General features: G+C 43.8%; 1 protein-coding gene and 1 long non-coding RNA gene across 2 annotated transcripts; one reads left to right on the plus strand and one right to left on the minus strand.

Moving 5' to 3' along the window:
* The first annotated feature begins 5,281 nt into the window (after nucleotides 1-5,281).
* On the plus strand, nucleotides 5,282-7,228 carry LOC112185660 (7-deoxyloganetin glucosyltransferase). The gene is made up of 2 exons (XM_024323927.2): nucleotides 5,282-5,821; nucleotides 5,976-7,228. The coding sequence occupies exons 1-2, from the start codon at nucleotides 5,320-5,322 to the stop codon at nucleotides 6,911-6,913; spliced, it is 1,440 nt and encodes a 479-aa protein (XP_024179695.1). The 5' UTR covers nucleotides 5,282-5,319; the 3' UTR covers nucleotides 6,914-7,228.
* Nucleotides 7,229-10,975: 3,747 nt separating this feature from the next.
* Nucleotides 10,976-13,351, minus strand: LOC112189145. The gene is made up of 4 exons (XR_002931743.2): nucleotides 13,026-13,351; nucleotides 12,905-12,955; nucleotides 11,979-12,045; nucleotides 10,976-11,284 (listed from the first exon to the last, which is right to left on the minus strand). It is a non-coding gene; the product is annotated as an uncharacterized LOC112189145 (long non-coding RNA).
* Nucleotides 13,352-23,685: the final 10,334 nt, after the last annotated feature.

Below are 23,685 nucleotides of genomic sequence, written 5' to 3' on the forward strand. Positions count from 1 at the left end.
ATGAAATTTGGGTCGAAGAAGACAGTCTTGTTCAAGCATGGCTCTTCAACTCCATGCACACGGATGTCAGAGGAAATTATGAAAGTTTGGAGACGGCTAAAGAAATTTGGGATGCTGTCAAAACTACTTTTTCAGTAGCTCAGGATGATACAAGAAACTATGAGCTACAAATTGCTTCTGTTTCCACTAAACAGAATGGGGCTCCTCTTCATGACTATTACAGCAAAATGAAGAAAATATGGCAGGAGCTTGACATATTGGACCCCCTCCAGCTTAAGGATGCAGACTCTATCACCTACATGGCTAATAGAGTCACTAAGCATCGTGTTTATTTCTTCTTAGCAGGGCTAGACCCTCACCTTGATGGAGTCCGGAGTAGAATCCTAAACAGCAAGCCGCTGCCTTCCATAGAAGAAACTTATTCTCAAGTCAGTGCTGAGCATAATAGACTCAAAAAAATGATGTCTGATACAAAGTACGAAGGCTCTGCCATGGTTGCTCAATACCAACCACCGCATCTCCGTAGCTCCCAACCACCTCCATCATCATCATCATCTTGGAAAGCATCCTCTCCAGGGTCCATGAAATGCACTCATTGCAAATCAACCGGGCATCTGGTAGAGACTTGTTTCCACTTACATGGCTTCCCGGAATGGTGGGGGGAGCACATTTCCAGAAAGGAAGCACTAGCAAAAGAAGTACGAGGGAAAGCAAGATCATTTAAGCCATCTAGCAACAACAACCCAAAGAGTTATCAATCCAAAGGCAAACCTCAAGTCTCCCTCCAAATTGCTTCCCCAGAACTGAGTTCGAGTACAGCTTCTGATGAACCTCCTCACAGTGTTCACTCTGGTAACTCCACTTTTGCCTTCATGACAACTTCAGGTACACCTTGTTCTTTGCTATCGAGTAACTCTGACTTTAATTGGAAGGATATGTGGATAATTGATTCAGGTGCAACAGACCATATGACTAATAACCCTAGCAATATTCACCATTTAACCCCAGTTCGCCGGTCTGGCGTAACTAATGCCAATGGCGATTCTTATCCCATTACTGGAGCTGGATCTGTTACTCTTACAAAATCCATTACCCTTGATACAGTGTTACTTGTTCCTTCCCTATCTCATAATCTCTTGTCTGTCAAACAGATAACAAAACAATTTTATTGTTGTGTAATTCTTTACCCGTGGTGTTGTATATTTCAGGACATCCTAACAGGGGAAATCATTGGGCGGGGTATTGAGAAGGGGGGTTATACTACATGGAGATGACCACTGCTGGCAATCGTCGCATAAGTGAGGTGCATCATATTCAGAAAAAACCTTCCACCGATGAAGAACAGATCTGGTTATGGCATAAAAGATTGGGACATCCATCATTTGGGTATCTCCAAACTCTCTTCCCCTTACTGTTTCAGCATAATAGACCATCAGACTTTAAATGCAACACTTGCATTTTAGGCAAGAGTCATCGTGTAACCTTTCCATTGAGCTCGAATAAAAGTATTTCCCCTTTTGATCTTGTTCACTCTGATGTCTGGGGACCTTGTCCGGCAACGCCCTCTGGAATGAAATGGTTTGTTTTATTTGTCGATGATTGCACCCGGATGAGTTGGATCTACTTGCTGCGAAATAAAAGTGATGTTTTCCCGGTTTTTCAGACTTTTCATGCCATGATCCAAACTCAATTCCAAACACCTATTAAAGTCCTTCGTTCCGATAATGGTGGAGAATATGTGAACCATCCCTTTCACCAGTATCTAGCTACCCATGGCATCATTCACCAGACCACATGTCCTCAAACTCCTCAACAAAATGGTGTGGCAGAAAGAAAGAACCGCCACATTCTAGAAGTTGCTCGCTCCATGTTAATCGGAGCTCATATGCCAGAATCTTTTTGGGGTGATGCCATCCTAACTACTGCTTACCTCATAAATAGACTCCCTACACAAGCCCTTCAGTCTACAGCTAAGGAAACCAGTCCACCACCACAAACACCAATTCAAGCTCTTGCCAGTCATTTACCTTTACCACCTACCCATGCCCTTGATCCAAAGATTTTTGGTTGTGTAGCTTATGTACATATCCATCGAAACCAGAGGACTAAATTGGATGCTTGTGCTGAAAAGTGTATCTTTATTGGCTATGCTTCCACTCAAAAGGGATATCGGTGCTATAGTCCGACCACTAAGCGTACCTATGTTTCCATGGATGTTACATTCCATGAACATGATCTACATTTTTCCCCGAAGCCTACTATTCAGGGGGAGAATGATATAGAGGAAGAGCAGTCTTCGGGGGATTGCTTGTGTCCACCCTTGGAACCCATGGACATCCAAGAGCATGGAAATACTGGAGAAACAAGAATTGAGCATGGAAATACTGAAAGGAGCAACCAGTTACCGACATCAGAAATGGCAGCTGAACATGGAAATCAGCTACCAACTCCAGAATCAGCAGTGAGAGATATTTCTTCCCCTTCTACTACCCCATCAACACCAATGCTCCCTGAGGATGATCCAGAGGTAATTAATAACCCTGTGTTTGAATGCCATGATAATGTAAATTCTATGCCTAATACTGAAATAGAATCAAGTGACATCATAGGGGTTCATAAATTGCCATTTCGGAAAAATAGAGGTCAACCAAAGGTTCAATATGAACCAGATCCTAAAGCCAAGGCCAAATATCCCATAAGCAATTACATGTCATCCCATAGGTTATCCAAGTCATATGCGTCCTTTGTATTTCATTTATCTGCTATTATCATTCCAAATAAAGTGCAGGATGCTCTAGCAAATCCTAAGTGGACTAAAGCTATGGAAGATGAAATGGAAGCATTGCAAAAGAATCACACATGGGAACTAGTGCCAAAACCCGCAGGAAAGAGAGCTGTAGGATGCAGATGGATCTATACATTGAAGTACGCAGCTGATGGTACACTGGATAGATACAAAGCCAGGTTGGTTGCAAAAGGGTATACTCAGACATATGGTATTGACTATCAAGAAACTTTTGCACCAGTGGCCAAGATGAATACCGTTCGAGTACTACTGTCATTAGCGGCTAACCTAGACTGGCCTCTGAAGCAGTTTGATGTAAAGAATGCCTTCCTACATGGAGACTTGAAGGAAGAAGTCTACATGGATCTACCTCCTGGCTATTCTCTACCTTCACAAGCAGGAATGGTGTGCAAGTTGAAAAAATCCCTTTATGGACTAAAACAGTCCCCCAGAGCATGGTTTGGAAGATTCAGCCAATCTATGAAACAGTTTGGTTACAAACAAAGCAACTCTGACCATACACTGTTTCTGAAGCACAGAAAAGATAAACTTACTGCACTTATCATTTATGTTGATGATATGATTGTGACAGGTAATGACCCGGAAGAAGTCAAGAAACTAGAAGCACATCTATCATCTGTTTTTGAGATGAAAGATCTTGGAGGACTGAAATACTTCTTGGGAATTGAGGTGGCTAGATCAAAAGAAGGCATTGCCCTATCTCAAAGGAAGTATGTGGTTGACTTACTGATAGAGACCGGTTTACTAGCATGTAGACCAGCAGATACACCGATGGAGCAAAATCACAAATTAGCAGAATATCCAGACCAAGTGCCTACTAACAAAGAGAGATATCAAAGGTTAGTAGGCAAGCTCATTTATCTCTCACACACCCGACCTGATATTGCATATGCTGTAAGTGTTGTAAGCCAATTCATGCATGCACCAAGTGAAGATCACATGGAAGCAGTACATAGAATTCTGAGGTATTTGAAGACAAATCCCGGTAAAGGGATCATGTTTTCCAAGAATAACCACACAGACATAGCTGGATACACAGATGCAGATTGGGCTGGTTCTATCACTGATAGAAGGTCTACTTCAGGTTACTTTACTTTTGTGGGAGGTAACTTGGTCACGTGGAGAAGCAAGAAGCAAAAAGTGGTTGCTAGATCCAGTGCAGAAGCTGAGTACAGAGGAATGGCTCATGGAGTATGCGAAATGCTATGGCTTCGTCATTTGATGAAAGACTTGGGATTCAAACCCAAGTATGCTATGAATTTGTATTGTGACAATAAAGCAGCCATTGATATAGCACACAATCCAGTTCAACATGATAGAACAAAACATGTTGAAGTGGATCGACATTTCATCAAGGAGAAGTTGGAGTCAGAAACCATTAACATGCCACATGTGCGTACTGAAGATCAACTTGCAGATATCCTGACCAAAGCTGTTTCTGGAAAAGTGTTCCACAGCTCACTAGACAAGTTGGGTATGCGAGACATCTATTCCCCAACTTGAGGGGGAGTGTTAAGTGAGCTGTAGCCCACTAACCTTTCCAGCCTCACATCAGCTGGATCACACATGTAGGTGTTAGGCTTTCCAGCTATGATGTTGATATTATAATCTTATAGGAGCTCTATAAGAACAGGATTGTAACTCAGTTGTAAGTGTGCTTGAATATAGCAAATACATTACAAGATTTGTCAGAGAGCAGCTCGAGAGGTTAGAATCCTTGTCTGGGTTTAGGGATAAGTACTCATAACCACTAATGCAGTCACGCCTACAATCCAGCCATGGCCTCATCCTACAGCACCTAATGTTTTTTATTGTTTCCCTATTTGGAAGTTTTACCTCTTTTTCATCACTGATGTTTCTACTTTTTATTTTCTTATATTTTTTCCAGGCTGGTGTACAATAGTAACAAGAAAGAGATAATAAACAAACAAACCACCAAGGAAGACTAAACTACATATATAAAGCAATAATAGCTGATTAGCAACGCTGTTTGGTCGAATTACAAGAAAACTTAAAATTATTAAGCAGGCTGATCTGGTGGTCCTTTGTAATATTTCAAGTGATGGGGTATATATGATCAGTACTTTCATGGAAAGGGGATACATCTCGATTTCTTTGCTTGCTTGTTCCCCTGCTAAGCCTAGGCACTTATAATTTTGCTATGATATCCTCAGTTTTCTGACATCTTGCTGAACGGTTAAAGATAATTTTCTCACTGGTGACTCAGACTTCACATCTACATATGATATGATTTTAGTTATATTTTATTTCACATCTTGCAGTTTTTGTTTACTTGTCATTCTACTCTCACCCAAACTTGACTCGTTTGCAGAGTTTTAAAGGGATTGGGTGTATTATACTGGTGTGATTGCACACGCTAGAGTTGCAAATTCAATCTTGAGTTTGAATATTCAAGATTCTGGATAAGGACCACATCAAAAAGTAGCCCATTAGCCCTATAAATGATGTGAACTGTGAGACCACAAACACTCACACACAGTGGAAATTCTAAGATGTCTTCCAATAAGCCTCATGCTGTTTGTATTCCAAGTCCTGCTCAAAGCCATATAAAGGCAGTGCTTAAATTGGCAAAACTCCTACACCACAGAGGTTTTTATGTAACCTTTGTCAACACAGAGTTCAATCACAAGCGCTTCCTTAAGTCTCTAGGACCCAACTCCTTAGATGGCTTCCCTGATTTTCAGTTTGAAACCATTCCAGATGGCCTTCCAGATTCAAATGAAGATGCCACCCAAGACATTGCTTTACTCTGTGACTGTGTCCGAAAAAATTTCTTGGCTCCTTTCCGTGATCTCCTCATGAAACTTAACAACACTCAGACTAAACCTCCAGTGACTTGCATTGTTTCAGATGGTTTCATGTCAGTGTTCACCATCACAGCAGCTGAAGAAATTGGAGTCCCCATAGCACTCTTCTATACTATTTCTGCTTCCGCCTTCATGGGATGCAAACAATTTCGCACTTTGGTCCAAAAAGGGCTTGCACCATTCAAAGGTGAATAAATAACTAGCTACACATACATATACATACATAAATTGTGTGTGTGTGTGTGTGTGTGTTACATATGTATATTGACATGCAGTTTTTTCATTTTATTTTGATGCATGGGAAATTTTCGTATCACTAATCTATTACTTGGGTGTGGCAGATGAGAGCTGGTTCACAAATGGATTTCTGGACGGAAAAATAGATTGGATTCGAGGAATGAAAGATATTCGATTGAGGGATCTCCCAACCCTTTTTCGAACCACAGATCCCAATGACCCCATGTTTAACTTCAGCATGGAGGCCACGGATAGCGTTCATAAAGCTTCTGCAGTTGTATTACTTACTTTTGATGCTTTGGAACATGATGTTTTGGATGCTATCTCTTCTATGTTTGATCAGCCACTTGTTTATACAATTGGCCCCATCGAGTTACTTCTGAATCAGATTCCAAACGACCCTTTGGAGTCTATGGGATACAGTCTGTGGAAAGAAGAATGTGAATGCCTCGAATGGTTGAAGAATAAGGCGCAAAATTCAGTTGTTTATGTGAACTTTGGTAGTGTAGCGGTCTTGACACCACAACAGCTTGTAGAGTTTGGTTGGGGACTTGCAAATAGCAAGTTTCATTTTTTGTGGGTAGTGAGGCCTGATCTTGTTATTGGTGAATCGGCTATTCTGCCACCTGAGTTTGTAGCTGAAACCAAAGAAAGAGGTCTGCTAGCAAGTTGGTGTCCACAAGAGGAAGTGCTTAACCATCCTTCAGTCGGAGGGTTTCTTACACACTGTGGTTGGAATTCAACCATTGAGAGTCTGACAGCTGGAGTGCCAATGCTCTGTTGGCCATTCTTTGGTGACCAGCAAACAAACTGTTTCTATACTTGTAACAAATGGGGAATCGGAATGGAAATTACCAATGATGTCAAGAGAGATGAAGTAGCGAAGCTCGTTAGGGAGTTAATGGAAGGAGAGAAGGGTAAGAAAATGAAGAGTAGGGTCATGGAGTGGAAGAAACTTGCGGAAGAAGCCACGGCTCCAGAGGGTTCTTCGTTCAAAAATTTGGACAATCTAGTGAACCAAGTTCTACTGCAGAAAAGTTAAATGTTATTTAGGCATAAAAATATTGTTATTGAAGTAATGTCTGTTTGGCTTAGTAAATTGTGTTAAGAGAGTAATTTGTAATCTTATGTTTCCAAATGTGTTGTCTGTCATAGCTAGTGTCCTTCAGAATTCTCAATATCTTGGAACTCTACTGATCTCTAGAATCCACCTCTCCAAGTTTAAATATGTGTCTGCAGCTTTATGATGCAACTAAGAAAAAGAAGAACAGATAGCAGGAGCAGCAGCTCTGCTTATCCATCTTTGTAACCCCCTCTGTTTTGTTAAATCAAATAGCTGCAAATTTCCTTTAAAAAACTAGTCTCTAACCTACTGCACTTTCGTTTTACCCCAAAAAAATTGGGTATCAGAGCTAAACTCAGATACTTTTCCTCACCTAAAAATCCCACCCCTTGTTCCAATGAGTCCAAATTCACTCCCCACCTTGTTTGCATATCCCCCGGCGAAGTTCCCATCTTTGAAGGAGAAAACTATGATTATTGGAGTAGTCAAATGGAGATTTTTTTCATGTCTCATGATCTGCGGAATATCGTCAACACCATCTACTTAGAGCAACCTGAACTTGGGAACTGGACACAGCACAAGATAAACAATACAAGGAGAATAGAAGGAAATATCAAATATGGTACTGCACTTCTGTTTTACGGTTTATTCTAAAAGATTGAGAGGATATGGTTGAATTGGTAGTCTCAAAAAAGGTCGTTTTCAAGCTTTAATTTATAGTTTTTGGCTGGAAGTTTGACAATGGTTGCGCCGTCACTTATAGTTGGCCCAGAGTGTCACTGATTATAATGGACAGCTGCAAATGTATTATTGGCAATAGTACTGGCTTGAAATGATCTTGCTTTCATGGATGATGTCATCCAGCGCGAAAGTACCAAAGCTCCAAAGCCAAAATATGATCTTCTAGCTCAGAAGCAACTTATGCAGACCAATTCAAAGTTTCTGACAGCTCCAAGTTTCGAAGGGTCCACTGAAAGTCCAGCTGCAGAGATGACATGTCCAAGGAACTTTACTTCTGTGAGCCAAAAGTCACACTTGGATTTCTTAGCGTAGAGTTGGTGATCCAATAGTGTCTGCAGAACTATGCGAAGATGATAAGCATGCTCCTCTTGCGTCTTGGAGTAGATGAGGATGTCGTCGATAAAGACAATCACGAACTTATCCAAGTAGGGTCGAAACACTCTGTTCATTAGATCCATGAATGCGGCTGGGGCGTTGGTCAGCCCAAAAGGCATGACAACAAACTCGAAGTGCCCATAGCGCGTTCGGAAAGCCGTCTTCGGTATGTCCTCTTCACGCACTCGCAACTGGTGATACCCTGATCGAAGGTCGATCTTAGAGAAGAACATCGCTCCCGCAAGTTGGTCAAACAACTCGTCTATCCTTGGTAGTGGATACTTGTTCTTGATCGTTACTTGGTTCAATCGTCGATAATCTACGCACAAACGTAGCGTTCCGTCAGGCTTCTTAGCAAACAAGACAGAAGCTCCCCAAGGTGATGAACTCTTTCGGATGAATCCCTTGCTTTCCAGATCTTCTAGTTGTAACCTCAATTCGCTCATCTCGGCTGGTGCCATCCGATACGGCGATATCGAGATCGGCTCGGTACCGGGAACTAGGTCACTGCGAAATTCCACTTCACGATGCGGGGGTAATCCTGGTAGCTCCTCCGGAATTACGTTGGGGTACTCGTCTACAATCGGCACGTAGCTGTTGGACTCCATGTTTGTCTTTTCCCCTGCAGCGATAATGCTGTAACAAGCGAGCGTTCTCCTCCCTCGAAAACAAGCCTTCAGTAGTGAACTTGGAGGTAAGAGGGGTTCTGCCATTTTTATTTCGAAGGCCTCCCTGCTTGGTGGTGTGATTCGCAAGGCGCGTCGATCTCAATCGATGAGTGCTCTATACTTGCTCAGCCAGTCCATCCCGAGAATTAGATCAAAATCATACAACTCGATTGGATAGAGATCGGCTTGGAGCTTCTTACCGCCAATAACAACTTGGCACTTCCTATAGACTTTGTCTACTCCAGTCCCCACACCAAGCGGTGTGTTAAAGTCGAAAACTCCGTCTAGCGGGGTTGGTTCTAGTTCTAGTGACTCAGCTAACCATGTAGTGATGAATGAATGAGATGCACCAATGTCAAGCAAAACTCTAGCCTCAGAGTTAGAGATGAGTATCGTACCAGCTAGTGCGGTGCCAGAGCCAGAAGCCTCAGTAGTCTCTCCACCGGTGATTGCATTCAGTTGTCCACGTCCTCCCTGGTTGCGTCCTCCACGGTTTCTTCCTCGGTTTGCCTGGTTGGCAGGTCGTGGTGCAGTGATCTGCTGGTCATACCTCACTGCCAGCGGCTGAGGTTGTTGGTACTGCTGCTGAGTAGGGTTCGGTGGTCGATATGGTGCTGGCGATATCTGAGTCGATAGTGACTGAGCGGGCCTCGGATTCTGGAATCCCGAGCCAGAAGACGCTCCTTGTGAGTTGTTAACAAACGGGCAGCGAACCTTGGTGTGTCCAGGCTGGCCACAAGCAAAACAAGTGTAGGGTGCAGGGCCCCGTCTTCCTGAAGATCCACTGCTACTGCTGGAACTGGCATATCCTTGGGAATTTCCTCCTCGGAGCTTCCTCCGGTGCACCCAGTGATTCTTCCGTGGGTGAGAGCTTCCCTGACCATCCCCACGTCTTGGGTATGCAGCTTCATCAGCCTCGATGGCGTAGGCGGCGGCTACGGACTCACTGTAGCTCAAGGTAGTGTCCGAGCGTAGCTCGCGTCGAATCTAGTCTCGGAGTCCCGCCATGAACCTTTGTTTCTTCATCTGATCGTCATTGGCGATTGCTGGCACGTACTTAAGTAGTCGTGTGAAGGCCACAACATACTCGTGAGTGGTCTTGTTTCCTTGGGTCAGAGCAAAGAACTCACTGATCTTCTGTGCCTTCAGAACAGGTGGAAAGAATCTCTCCAGAAAGAGTTGCTCGAACTCTGCCCAAGTTAAATCAGCGACAGTCCGTAGGCTACGGACGGTATCCCACCAGTTGTCAGCCTCCCCGACAAGCTGGTGTACAGCTAGGGACACACGATACTGCTCCGGTGTCCTTAAGATATCCAAGGTCTTCAAGATTTGCCTCAACCAGTTTTCAGCCTCGCAGGCTTCACCGATTCCGTTGAACTGGGGTGGTTTAAGCTTGGTGAACTGCTCCAAGCATTGCGTCACCCTATATCTTTCAAGTTCTTCCGGGGTCTGTTCCGGGGCATTGCCTAGGGCTTCGAATGCCCGTAACACGGCTGCCATCCTAGGATCGGGTCGTGGCGGCATCGTAACAGGAGTCAAACTGAGACAGAACAAAATACAACATGATTCACAAAGCTCACAACATGAGATCAAACCTAAGCTCTTCAACGTTCAGTTGAAGTCTACAAATCAAAGGCTTTTCCATTTTCATGTGCCAAATGCACGAGGTGGAATCTCCCTAATGAAGATCTCACAATATTATTTTGCAATAACACAAGACTACAATGATCGAACTATATACAACGAATGAATGACTCTTGAAAAGAAGTAAAGTAGATAGGGGCTACGCGAAGGGTTATGGTAGCGCAAAGGAAATTAAATGAGAAGCGATGGTTTTGGGATTAGGCATCACAGGTGATTTGAAACTTCTTTCCTTAAATCCTTTTCTTTTGAAATCGAAACGATTTGCAAGACAACGAAAACTCAAAAGATTTTCCTCAAAGAACCTCTGTTTTTTTTTTTTTTTTTGGAAAAGAAGAACACCTTTACAAAACCAAGAAAACTTTCTAGAAAACGTTTTTGGGTTGTTGGGTTTTTAGCAAAAACGCTTTTACAAAAACAACCTTTTTTCGAAACTTGCTCTGATACCACTCTACTGTGGCGACCCGAATGGGTATACCACAGCGCTGTAATTTTAAGCCAATAGGAGCTCGATACGTCGTAGACGTACCGTAGACCTACCAACTTAATACTACAAGGCCTTTTTGAAAACACAATTTTAGAAAATAGGAGACCAAGAAACCTTTTATGAAAGGACTTTAAGTCAACAACCCAACATTTAAATCAACAAGTCTGAAAATGCAACAAAATAAAGTGGCAAGTGCACTGTGATGCCTTAGGGCTTACATCATAATCGAAATGAAAGGAGTTCAACAATAACAATAAAACAAGGGGTGAGGCGCGTTCCCAGGTAGGCGGACCTCACAGAGTTTCAACATAGAAAGAGAAGCTAGTAAATCGATGGAGTACCAAATGGGAAGAACTTCAAGCAACAGGAACAGCAACACACGGACTCGGCCAACGACCCACCTCTAATCCAAATCGTCCAGAATGACCTAGTTGTAACCTGAAATGTAGGGGTGAGCATTTCGTCCTCGCTAGCCCAATAGGGGCCGACCCAACCTTAGTTAGGTTTGAAATCTAATAGGTAAAACATAGCTATTAGAGTATAGGTTGCGCGCATTTGTAAAATCAAGTAAAACAAATGCAAACAAAAACAATCACAGTTGTTTCGTTTCAGGAAATCATATGCAGCATGCTTCACACAATTTGGAGCTCCGAGATACTTACCTGCCCTCTTAACCAAAATAAATCGGTGACCGACCTGGTTCGTCCTGAGTTCGAGAACCAGCCAACTACTCTGTAGTCCTTGTGACTACAAGTAGCGAAAGTGTCCATTTCCTGGCTCTGAGTCTCCTATGACTGGTTCACTGTCTATATTTACCTTTCCTTGACAAACATAGGAGCACAGCCCCCTCTGGAGGTTCACGGTTATCGACACCGTGGGATCCCTAGGAATCTACGCGTCTAGGTCCCATTCACTTTCAGGTCACAAACACAACATACAAAAGGGTACAGTATCTCAACATGCAAGTCTAGCCTCGGTTTTCGCAATCAACAATTATCAGTTCTGAAAACACATGTATCACGAGGCATCGACTAATGAACAACCAAAAATACTTGCATGCAACATAATATTATACTAGAGCATTCCACATATATCGAAAAGCCTCTAACAAGGAAGGGACAGCTCACCCTACCTGGAATATGCCGGCGTATTCCACACTCTGATACTTCCCGCTTAAACTTCCTTAACGATCGTGTTTCCTAAACCATTACTTAGTTGGTAAGTAATTATCCAGGTAAACATCATGATCAACGTTAAAGTAATCGCGCATACTAATCCTTTTTATTTCAATGAGACCATTAATTATTTCTTTCAACCTTTACCAATTTGGGAAACTAACTTCTTTCCTAAAAAGGAAAAACGTCCTTATCGCTCCGCTAAACTATCGTCAATCCGAGCGACCAAAGTCGAGTCGATCCACACGTTTTATGAGGTCGGTCAACCATGGTCAACTCTATAAGTTGACTTTTGACTTTTTGACTTTGACTTTTGACTTTGACCAAGTAATCCTCTATTTACCATTATTTATTATTTATTAAAAATAAATAAGTAAATAATTCTTATTTATTAAAAATAAATAAATAAATAATTATAAATAAAGTTTTACTTTTACTTTTACCCATTTACTTCTCATTTTTCACCTTTTCACTTTTACCATGACTTTTACCTCCACACTTTCACTTTTACCTTTTACCGAATTTTTACCGAATTTACCTTTACTTTCACCTTCTTCACTTTTCACCACTTTACCAAGGTAAAAACTCATTTAATCCAATTTTTACCATTTTCTTTATTTTCCTTTTCTTCCAAGAACAAATCCATTTCTTTTCTTCTTCCTTTTCTTTTTCCTTTGGCCAAAACTACACAACTATAATTACCAAATCTTCAACAACAAAAATTCCAACACTAAGAAAATTATGCTAAGAAAATCCTACTAATTTATCCATCCTCAAATCTCTAATTTCACAATTTTTCCAACAACAACAAAAGCTCAACATAAACCAAATCAACCAAATAAATTCCAAAAATTCTAGGGTTTGTCCAAAACCCATTCCTTACCCTTTCTTCTTCAAAAATCACGTCATATACCTTCTCCTTGGCCTTCTTCACCTACAAATCCGTCCATAATCAACATCTCAACCAAAAACTCGAAAACAAGGTTGCATGGATAGATCCTTACCAAAAATCCTTGCCAAACCCATAGCCTAGCTTCATGGTTCAAGGAGAAATCGGGTTCATGCAAACAAAATCACAAACCCAAATCAAAAACTCGGATTTAGGAAGAAAGATGTATAGATCGAAGGAATATAGGCTAGATTAGGATGGAAAATACCTTGATTTGAGCTTGGAAAGAAGAAATCACAAAAGCCCCAATTTTAGCTTCGGGTTCTAGGGTTTTTGGGGGATTAAATGGCTAAATTTCATGATTTTGGTTGGAGAAATGGAAAGAGGGAAGGAAGAGGAGAAAATCTGGAAATTTTGGTTGAAATCCGGATTCCGGCGACGGCGGCGACCGGCGGCGGCGATTTCCGGCGACCGGGTAGAGAGAGAAAGCTGAAATGAGAAATGAGAGGGAGGCTAGGGTTTTTGGGGGGTTAAGATGCTTAAATAGCTTCCCCTATTTTAATTGTGAAAAGTCCAATTTGCCCCTCCTTTTGGGCAAATGGCTTGGGCTGCTCCTATTTCATTTTTCTCTTAATTTCCTCAAGCCCACTCCGAAAATTACCTCTTCAACACCCTTATTTCTCCGATTCTTCACCGAATCCTTTCGGGAAAATTTTCCGGGTTTGTCCTAAGCCTCGATACTTTAAAAGATACTTTTCTAGACCCAAATTGGATTTTCTCTAAATTTCTTAATCCTTTAAATGGCCTCAAAGTCTTAACCTAAGCGCGAATATTTGTGTATCATACGAATACGTGGCTTCATACGTTATTCGACAAATTAAAATAAACAATAAATAAAATAAAAAGAATACGGGGGTCTACACCTAGAAAAGGGATGGGATTGAAAGTTTTCGCATCAACCAAAACCGAAAAATTGAGAGAGAAATTAACTTGAACGAAAAATCAAACTACCTTACAGTGTTGGGTTCTTGCACCGAAAGCTTCACCGCCAGAGGAAGAGGGACAGCTAACAGAAACAGAGAGCCCGAGGGAGGCCTTGTTGTTTCGAAGTGGGGAAAGAGGATTTCGATTTAGGACTTGGGATTTATGATTTTGAAGCACGGAGTGACAGATGAAATGGGATGATTTGATTTTTGTGTTTTTGAATTGAGGAAGAACAATTTTGACTTCGAAAGCTAGGTCTGGAATTGGGGATGAACTAAGGAGCTGTTGAGCTGAGGACTGACAGAGGAACTGAGGTTTGATTGTTTGAGGTCGTGTTTGATCGAAGTATTGGAACATTAGGTCAAGACGTCGAGTTACAAACGAAACAAGCCTGGACTTAAGGCAATAGGGCTTTAATTAGTTAAATATATGGGCTTTTATTTGTGGTAGGCCTGCATATCTCGGTTCCTACGGTTCTAATATGTTCACAAACAAGCGAACCAAAACCAAACCGGAGACATGAAAACGGTCCGGTTCTTGAAAAATGACATGATTTTAATACTAAAACCCGAACCGAACTGCCAGTTCCGGTTCTCGATGCTAAAGTCCCAGGGCTAGATTTTGCAGAGAGACCTTAAAACCCTCTCTCTTTCCTTATAGGCTTCACCTTTATTAGGCCTGGCATTTGAACCCGTTACCCGCTAACCCGCACGTTAAAAGTCCGCACGAACCCTTCCAATTATTAATCCGTGCTGAAAAAAGCCCGCACGCTAAAAACCAGCAAATTAACGGGTCAGGTCGTGCTAAACCCACTAGGCCCATTGGAACCCGTTAAATCATTTCTCAAAATTAAAACTCTTTCTACTCCGCTCTCTTTCAGCAATCCAAGTTATCCAACAATGGCTCCGAGATAGCCGACTAGCCTCCGCCCTACGTCTCTCTTTGCTTCATCCACAATTTTAGAGCAAGAGAGATCTGAGTTGGGATTGGAATTAGGAAACAAGTTCTGAAACAAGGTACCTTCATTAGTTCATGTTCATCTTCTGCGAAAGAAATCTGAGCTGAGATATTCTGTCTTTTTGCTTTGATAATTTGATTAATCCGCTTGTGGGTTTTATTTGTTAAGGATGCTTTGATTAATCCACTTCTAGGTTTTATTTATTAAGGTTGCTTTGATTAATCCGCTTCTGGCTTCATTCGTGATCTGGGTTTTATTTCTGCAATCTCATTTACATTGTATTCAATTTGGGTCTGTTTATTGATTGAAGATTATTGAGGTGATTAGCTAATTGACATTCTGCATACCATGTTGGGTTTTCAATAGTGGGTATGTCACGTTTTTGCTTCAATTGCTTTGGTTGGAATGGTTTTGGTGTTATGGGACTTTGATCACATTGGGTTTTAATTTGTGTTTCTGAGTGTGCCTTGCTTGATGGGTATGTGCTGCTACAGAGTGTTTTGAGTTATATAAAGTTTTTGTTTCTCTTGTTCTGGTTGTTTTGGCATAGTTAGCTAAAGAGTATTATGGGTTTCGGGTTTGGGTTCGGTATGTTCAGAATGAATGAATGATAGTATAACCTAGCAACCTGCATACCATGTTGGATATTAACCAAAACGATGTGGATATGCGACCTAAAAGCAACCCAAAACTCAAAGTTCACTTCGTAATTTCAAAGCGGAACTTTGCTCTGGATAGGATCTGTGTGTGTGTGTATATATATATATATATATAAAATATAAAATAAAAAATCCTGGCGGCCTACCCACCATATTGTCCTTCGTCCCCGCCAGCCCATAAGGAACTGCAGCATCGCCTCCCCTTCACCGGAGTCATCTGCAGCACCAACTGCCTGCAACACCGATCCTAACCACCTGCATTTCGACCTTCGATCCTTCCTCCTCACTGGAGCCTCCTAGCCTTTGATCTAGCCTTCACCCGCGCCTAGTCCCCCTCCTACTCGCACAACAGCATCCCGCCGTCCTTCTACCCAAGCGGCCAGCACACCCGCGCAGTCCACAGCACAGATCGATGCAGAATCTGGCAGCCCTGCAGCCCCACCCCGCCACTTGCCAACACAACACACCCAAGTCTTGCGCAGCCCAACGCCTGCCCATCCCAGCGCCACTCCTCCTGCACAGGCCCCTCTCGCCCAGCACGCTGCCAGCTCATCTGCGCACACCTCTACCCATCTGCAAACCAGAAGCAGAAGCGAAGAAAAGAGAAAGAAAAAAAGTGACGAAAAAAAATAATAAGAAAAAAAAGAGGTGACCCAGCCCAAAAAAAGGACCGGCCCAAAGAAAAAAAAGGAGAAACAAAAAAACAAGCAAGCCCAGAAAAAAAAAAAAAAAGGTAGGCCCATAAAATAAAAAGGTAGGCTAAAAAAAGAAGAAGAAAAAAGCAGGCTATTATTATTCCTTATTTAAAATGCTACATATAAATTGCGTTTTGCAATGATAATGAAAATTCATGCACATAATTACCGTGATAAAATATTTTCACATAGCATCGAAGAAAAAAAAGTGACCATTACGAATCTTGGTCTTGAAATCTAATTCATATGTTTGGAAAATAATTCACGTGGATGTCTTTATGACTGCATAATTTATTTCTTCTCTCTTGTTTATGTAGATGGCTGATCCAACACGACTTGAATTTGACATTTTGGACTCAGAAGGACTTGAGTACCACCATTGGGTTTCCGATGTAGAACATGAATTTGTGGCAAAAGACTACACTGCTACCATTAAAACTCCCACTAACCCCAAAGACAATGGACCGTCTGACAAAGTGAAAGCAAATGCTTTAATGTTTCTGAGATGACATATGATCCTAGCCTATGCTGGGAGTACATTTAGTTGAAGACACCCAAAGAACTATGGGATGCCCTTAAGGGGCGTTTTGGGAACATTCATGACACCTTGTTCCTAGAACTGACCGTTCAGTGGAATAAAATCCGCTTGCTTGACTATAAAAGGGTCAATGACTTCAACAAGGATATGTTGCACCTAAAGACACGTCTAAATTTCTGTGGAAAGGAACTCACAAAAGATGATATGATCCGGAAGACTCTTTCTACTTTTCCTACTTCAGCACTTATACTAGCGAACCAGTATAGGCTTGAGTATGACAACAAAAGAATCACAACCTTCAATAAGCTGATCAACATACTGCAAGTGGCTGAGAGGCATAATGAGGTTCTTTTGAACAACAATACCAAGCCTGTTGGGACAAAGAAAATTCTCGAGGCTAATTATGGCCAAGTGAAAGGTGGAAAGAACCCAAATGCAAAGGGGGTTGGACGTGCTGATCCCTACCCACATGGCAATAATGCACCACGTGGCAAGGGACATGGGGATTGTGATATCGTGGAGGCCCTCCCAATGTATGGCGCAGAGATGGTGGTGCTAGCCCTAGTGGTCATGACAAGGTGCAAAGGGCACCTAAGAACCCTTCAGTCAAACAAGATAGAGTTGGCAATGAACCATGCTATATGTGTGGAGTCATTGGGCATTTGTACAAGAACTGCCAAGCAAGCAACATAGTAACAACCAATTACAAGAGGTATAGGGAGTCTAAAGAACAAGAGGCTCACTATAGGGAAGAAGGTCAACCTCACAATTGCAGACTTTAATGGCAACAAGGAACTTGCTCAGTCAACCGATGCCCCAGATTTTGACTAATCTGCTTTATTTATTTTATTTTCCAAAAACAGTTGTGAAGGCATAATGCCTCATTTTGAATTAGACTATTACTTGATCTTAAAGTTTATTTCAATAATGGTTTGATGAATTAGATTTCTGAACAAGACCTTGATTTGATTATCGCTGGCTTATTAATAAATTTTGAATTTTATTCTAAAGCACTGAATTTATTCAAATTTATTTATTATACACATATTTACATGGTTCGAAATAGCACTATAAAGATGTAAAGCAATACATCCAGAAAAAGAAAAAATTATTTGAATGAAAAGATTATCATTGTACCTAAAATAGAAATACTCTAAAGAATATGAGATATATTTAATGTCATAGACGCTCTGTATGCACCACAAGCTAATCGAACCTTGTTAAGTTTCAACGATATTCGTGCCAACAATTATCATGTAAAAACACATTGTGAGAATGGAACTGAATACCTTTATATTACCTCTAATAAATGTGGAAGAAACACATTTTAGAGAAACTTATGAGTCAATCTAGTGGATTGTACCTCACTACGATTCGGATCATCCTATGTTGTCACCAACAATGAAATTGGGACACTGACTCATATAGGCTTTGGCACAACCATCTAGAGCACCCCGGTCGTGACATGATGATCCATATTTTAAAGAACTCATATGGACATCCCTTCTTTCGAGTGAAAAATACAATCGGAGAAAAATCCGCCACACTGCAAGGTGTCAGTCCTAGTATTGCTCAAATGCAGTCATTGCCTTCTGAAGTACTAGAAGCACTACCTCCCTCCCATTATGCCTCATTGACTATTTCAAAGGCACATCACTCATTTTGCAAAGCCTGCTCTTTAGCAAAAACGGGATCGAGACCTTCCTATGCTAAATATACAAAACAAAACATTTTATTCTTACAAAGGATAAATGAGATATATGTGGACCTATCCATCCAGAATGCGGACCATTCTAGTACTTTATGGTTCTGGTGGATGATTAGACACGCTGGTCACATGTCGCTTTATTGTCCATAAGAAATGCTGCATTTGCAAAACTCTTAGCATAGATTATACGTTTAAAGGCTCACCACCCTGATCACCCTATCAAGTCTATAAGGCTTGATAACGCTAGAGAGTTTACATCAAAAGCATTTGATGATTATTGCATGTCTATCTGGATCGATGTTGAGCATCCTGTACCCTATGTGCTTACACAAAATGGTCTCGCAGAAGCCACCATCAAAAGGCTACAGATGGTGGCTAGGGCATTGGTTATGCCTACCAACTTGCCTATATCTACATGGGGTTATGCAATATTGCACGTAGCCTTATTTATTCGTTTCAGACCCACAGCTAGCCAACAATTTTCTGCGTACCAGTTGTGTTAATGCTTAAAGTTCAGCGGTAGCTAAACCTTTGTTAACGCTGGTCCGATGGGCGGACCGCTACCTGTGATAGAGTTTCCGCTACCTGTCAAGTGAAATACAGAGAGAGACCGTGCTGGGCGATCTTCACTTCTCCGATGCCTAAGTTAGTCAATGTATTTGTGTTAACAAAGTAATAGTAGGTAAGTATTAATTGTGTTCTTAATGAAGAGAGAAGATAGGACCTTTTATAGGTGAGGAGAGAGCTGATCTTCTCCATGTTTTTGATGTGGGACTGATATGATTCAGTCCCCCGCTTCTGGAGCTTCTAATGTTATCTTGGCGCGGCACGTGGCGGCGCGTCAGCGGTGATCTGGGGGCAAGCTGCGGCTCAGGCAGTAGCCTGCTTGGCTATGTTCCAGTAGGTCACTCCTTTGGCAGAAGTTGGTATCGCTAGTGGTAGCATGAGTTTGGCTGGTTATAGCTAATTATGCTTGCAAATGCCTATGTAAGTACAAGTCCCCCAAGTCCCCGGTCAAGGAGGGCAATCTTGGTTGGGGAGTTGCCTAGCGGTTTGAAGCATTGCTTCCTCTAGTCTTACAAAAGCATAATTAGCATCAGTGCGTTGTCAACCATGGACTTACTGACCAAACGCTTTATACCCTTCCAGGTGGGCCCCTGCTAGACCCCCTAGGGAGTCCCCCATTCCCCGGCATAGAATGCCTATTGTTTGTTGAGGGGAGCTGCGCTGAGCAGAGGGTGTTCGGTAGCGAACCCCATCTTTGATACCCAAGTGGCGGGGGTTAACATGCCTGATCAGGGTGGTCGAAGACTGTTGATGCATCCCCCTATCTGTCCCAGAAGACCATGTTTTGACTGCAACATCGCGTTGCGGTCCTTGTCAAAGTGAGGCGTTGCCTCGGGAATCGCCCTGGCGGAATTCCCTCCGCTAATGATACGTGGCTGGCAATGTCGCGGGGACCTTCCCAGCTGCAGCCTAGTGTACGGCGTTGCGGTCAGCGGTGATGGTCTTCCCAGGCGTTGAGGGAGAAGTCTCGCTAGCGGAGTTGTCCCTATCGGAGACTAGCTTGCTTGGCAGATGATAAGTGAGAAGTTCTGCTAGCGGAGTTGCGCTTAGCAGAGACTATCTAGCTTACAAGATGGAAAGAGAGAAGTTTCGCTAGTGGAGTTGCGCTTAGCGGAAACTATCTCGCTTGCAAGATGGAAAGAGAGAAGTTGCGCTTAGCGGAGACTACCTCGCTTGCAAGATGGAAAGAGAGAAGTTCCGCTAGCGTGGTTGTGCTTAGCGGAGACTACCTCGCTTGGAAGATGGAAAGAGAGAAGTGCCGCTAGCGGAATTGCGCTTAGCGGAGACTATCTCGCTTACAAGATGGAAAGTGGGAAGTTCTGCTAGCGGAGACTCTCGCTTGCAAGATGGAAAGAGAGAAGTTCCGCTAGCGGAGTTGCGTTTAGTGGAGACTACCTTGCTTGCAAGATGGAAAGAGAGAAGTTCCGCTAGCGGAGTTGCGCTTAGCGGAGACTATCTCCCTTGCAAGATGGAAAGAGAGAAGTTCCGCTTAGCGGAGATTGTCTCGCTTGCAAGATGGAAAGAGAAGTTCCTTTTCAATGGTTGCCCTGGACAGACGCTTCGTGTAATGGTGCCTGACACGTGGCCTACATGTATTGGATTAGCGTGTGCAATAAAGTCTCTTCAGCACGCCCGTCATCTCGTCATTAATGAGAGTAATTATTGATTTTGTAACCGAGGCAATTCGGAGAGTAAGTGCATTTGCGGGGCACGTGTACGGTTGTGGTGTGATGTCGTTTTTTCAACGGACGGCGTAGATTAGTTTGACGTTGACATAAAAGAGAAGGAAACCTTGTGTTTTTGGCGCTTTGCACCTTGAACTAGTATCGTCGTCTTCAAGCCTGGTTTTCTACATTCTTAGAAGAAGATTGCTACGGTTCCATGAGGTTGTCGATCCCTGAAGCACGAAGATCTCCTGTAGTGAAGAGAAGCGTCGTCGGTCGCACCAAAGTCTTCCATCCTTGAGGTTGGTATTCTGAATCCCATCCCTGTTTTATTGGATTTTTGTGTTTGCTTTTATCGGTTTCTGGGTTCTTTTTTTCTCGATTTGGGGTGCTCTGTTCCTCCCCGGTGTGTTCTGAGGGTGCAAAGTGAGCTTTGGGGATGGGTTTTGGTGTTTTGGTATAGAGTTGGGGTTTGTTGGATGGTTGAATATGGGTTTTTGAGTATATGGGTGCTTTCTGTTCTGGTTTTGTTATTTGCCGGGCAGTTGTTCTTCATGCTCTTGGATGTAAGTGGTAAAGGGATAGTCTAGATCTTGTATGAACTGACTGGTTTTGGTTTTTAGGGTTTTGGGATGGCTAGCGTCATAGAGATTTCAAGCGGTGAGGATTCCGGGTTTGACGGGTCGCTCAACGTAGCGGATAGGGTGTTTATTGACTCGTTGCGTCCGTCTGCCCCTGCAGGAACCTCCTGGTCTGAACCGCTAGACATTGAGCTGCTACAAACCATACCTTGGGAAGTTGCCATGGGTCGCGCAGGTCGTCCTGAGAGTTCTATGGCAGGAGAGGATGCCGCTACTTGCAAGAGGCGGGAGGAGAGGCTGGCGAGCAATAATGCTGCTAGCGGCTTCACCGATGGGGTGAGAGAGCCTGGAGGGGAAGAGGTTGAGTCGGCCTGGGTTCTCCACTACGGTACTGCTGTGGACGAGGCTGGAGGACCGATGACGGTGGTCGCCGTCAACCTTGTGAAGCGGGTGTTCCGCCTGCCAGACGTTGTGAAATTGCGACCACCGCTGAAGGATGAGAGAGAGTCGTTCCTTCCAGCGGGGCATGCCGCCGTGCACGAGGCTATATTCCGCCAGGGAGTGACATTCCCGCTGCTGCCAAACTTCTAGATTTTGGTCTGTGAATTTGGCATCGCCTTTGGGCAAATTTTCCATAACATGTGGCGGTTGCTGATGGAGCTCAACTCACTTTGGCGTCTGTCCGGTTGTGAGGGTTCAACCGTGGGGGAGGTGTTGCACTTCTACGAGTTGGTGTACGTGAAGAGCCAAGGATGCAGCGGACAAATGAATCTGAGTCGCCGCAGGGGGTGCCCAAGCTAATAGAGAATTTGAAGGATTCCATGTCACCTTGGCGGGGGACCTTCTGCGTTGCCATCGATGGATGGGAGTACCAATTGGGGTCGAATGCGGGGGAGCCGACATTCAGGATTAAGTCGAAATTCCAACTTATCCGACGTTGTCGGTCTACCGTGGTCTAGAGTTGATTTTTGATGCTTGATACGTCTGTTGTACTGACCGCTTCGTTGTTTTTTTTTGGTAGGGGCCTGCGCTATAGCCTGAATGCGCAACGAAGAGTGCCACTTGGCAAGGATCTACGGGTGCTGGCAGAAACGCAATTTGCTAGATCTCCGCCTACTTACCGGTTGGGTGCTGTTGGTCGATCAACATTTGACACGAGCCCTTGGTAAGTACCTTTTGCTGGTGTGCCTTTGTTCGATTGTTGTCAAGCTAACCCGTTGTTTTTTGTAGACTCTTCGCCGGGTAACAAAGCTAGCCGCGAGGCATTCGAAAAAGCCATGGACTGTGCAGAGATCAACAATTTCCTGGAGAGCATGTATGCCTCTGGGCTAGAGGCTCAAAAGACCAACGTCGACCCTCAGACATTGGCACTGAGCCCATCTGAGGTTCCCGTGGTGTTGCCGATGCCGCATCACTTACAGCTAGGCCCCAACGGCTCGCCCGTGGTGCAGGTGTGGGTTGGCGAAGGTAGTGCCCCTGCTGCTCCAGTGCAGCAGAAGGAGAGGATGCCTGCCGTCAGGCATGGATCTAATGAGAGAGTGGCACCCACAAGGGAGCAAGTGATTGTTGCGGGGCTGGAACCGTAGAGGGGAGCGCTCCCCTTCGCAGCTGGTGTGACGCAGGTGGTGCACCAAGGAAAGCTGCGACAAAACGACTAGGTCGACGAGGATGATGTGGCTGATGTGGAGACCATTGGGGTCCGCCAGCGGAAGAAGGCAAGGCAGGCCCCGTCGAAGGTGACTGTGACCGCTGGGCCTGAGGTGCAGACGAGCGACCTTGACTCGTTTGCCTCATATGCCGAATTCCTGAAGGAGCCTGAGGGGGAGTTCATCTTCGACCTCTGCCAGCTGCTGGGTTTCAGCGGGCTAGAAGGAATCGTGCGCTCAAATGTCATTGAGCAGTCGCCCTACAGCTCGGCCTTCTGGCATTTGTCGATGGGGCTACATGAGATGTTCTTGGCAGCCTCAAAGCAGCCCCAGGTGGAGCATTAGCTTAGGGAGGAGGTCGAGGGTCTCCAGAAGGAGTTGGCGGAGGCCAAGGACAGGTTGGCGGATGCGGAACGCCGCCTGACAAAGGCAGAATGTAATGCCGCTGATGCCCACGGCAAGCTGTCTGTCACCGTCGAGCGGGACGTGGAGCGGAATGACCACGTCTCCAGACTGGAGCAAGAGATAGCCCTGCTGAAGGATCAAGTGGCGACAAAGGTGAAGAAGGTTGAGATCCTTCAGCAGGATTCTGCAGTAAAGTTCGCTGCGGTGAAGAGGCTGGGGATGAGGTTACTCGACTGGGAGAGGAGGGGAATCGTGCGGCTTCTGCGGCTGTGGAGGCGTTCAAGCAGTCGACGGATAAGAAAGCGCTGATTGAGGCGGCAAAGGCTGGTGCTATGGCCAACGTGGAGCTGCTGAAGCAAAAGGGTGCCAT

Source organism: Rosa chinensis, chromosome 2, assembly GCF_002994745.2.
Source record: "Rosa chinensis cultivar Old Blush chromosome 2, RchiOBHm-V2, whole genome shotgun sequence".
In the NCBI taxonomy this organism is placed as follows: Eukaryota; Viridiplantae; Streptophyta; class Magnoliopsida; order Rosales; family Rosaceae; genus Rosa; species Rosa chinensis.

Bases quoted from the DNA above. Each gene is read 5' to 3' on its own strand.
- LOC112185660 (XM_024323927.2), top strand. From the start codon at position 5,320: ATGTCTTCCAATAAGCCTCATGCTGTTTGTATTCCAAGTCCTGCTCAA. The intron at 5,822-5,975 runs GTGAATAAATAA...TGGGTGTGGCAG, and splicing joins AGGGCTTGCACCATTCAAAG to ATGAGAGCTGGTTCACAAAT.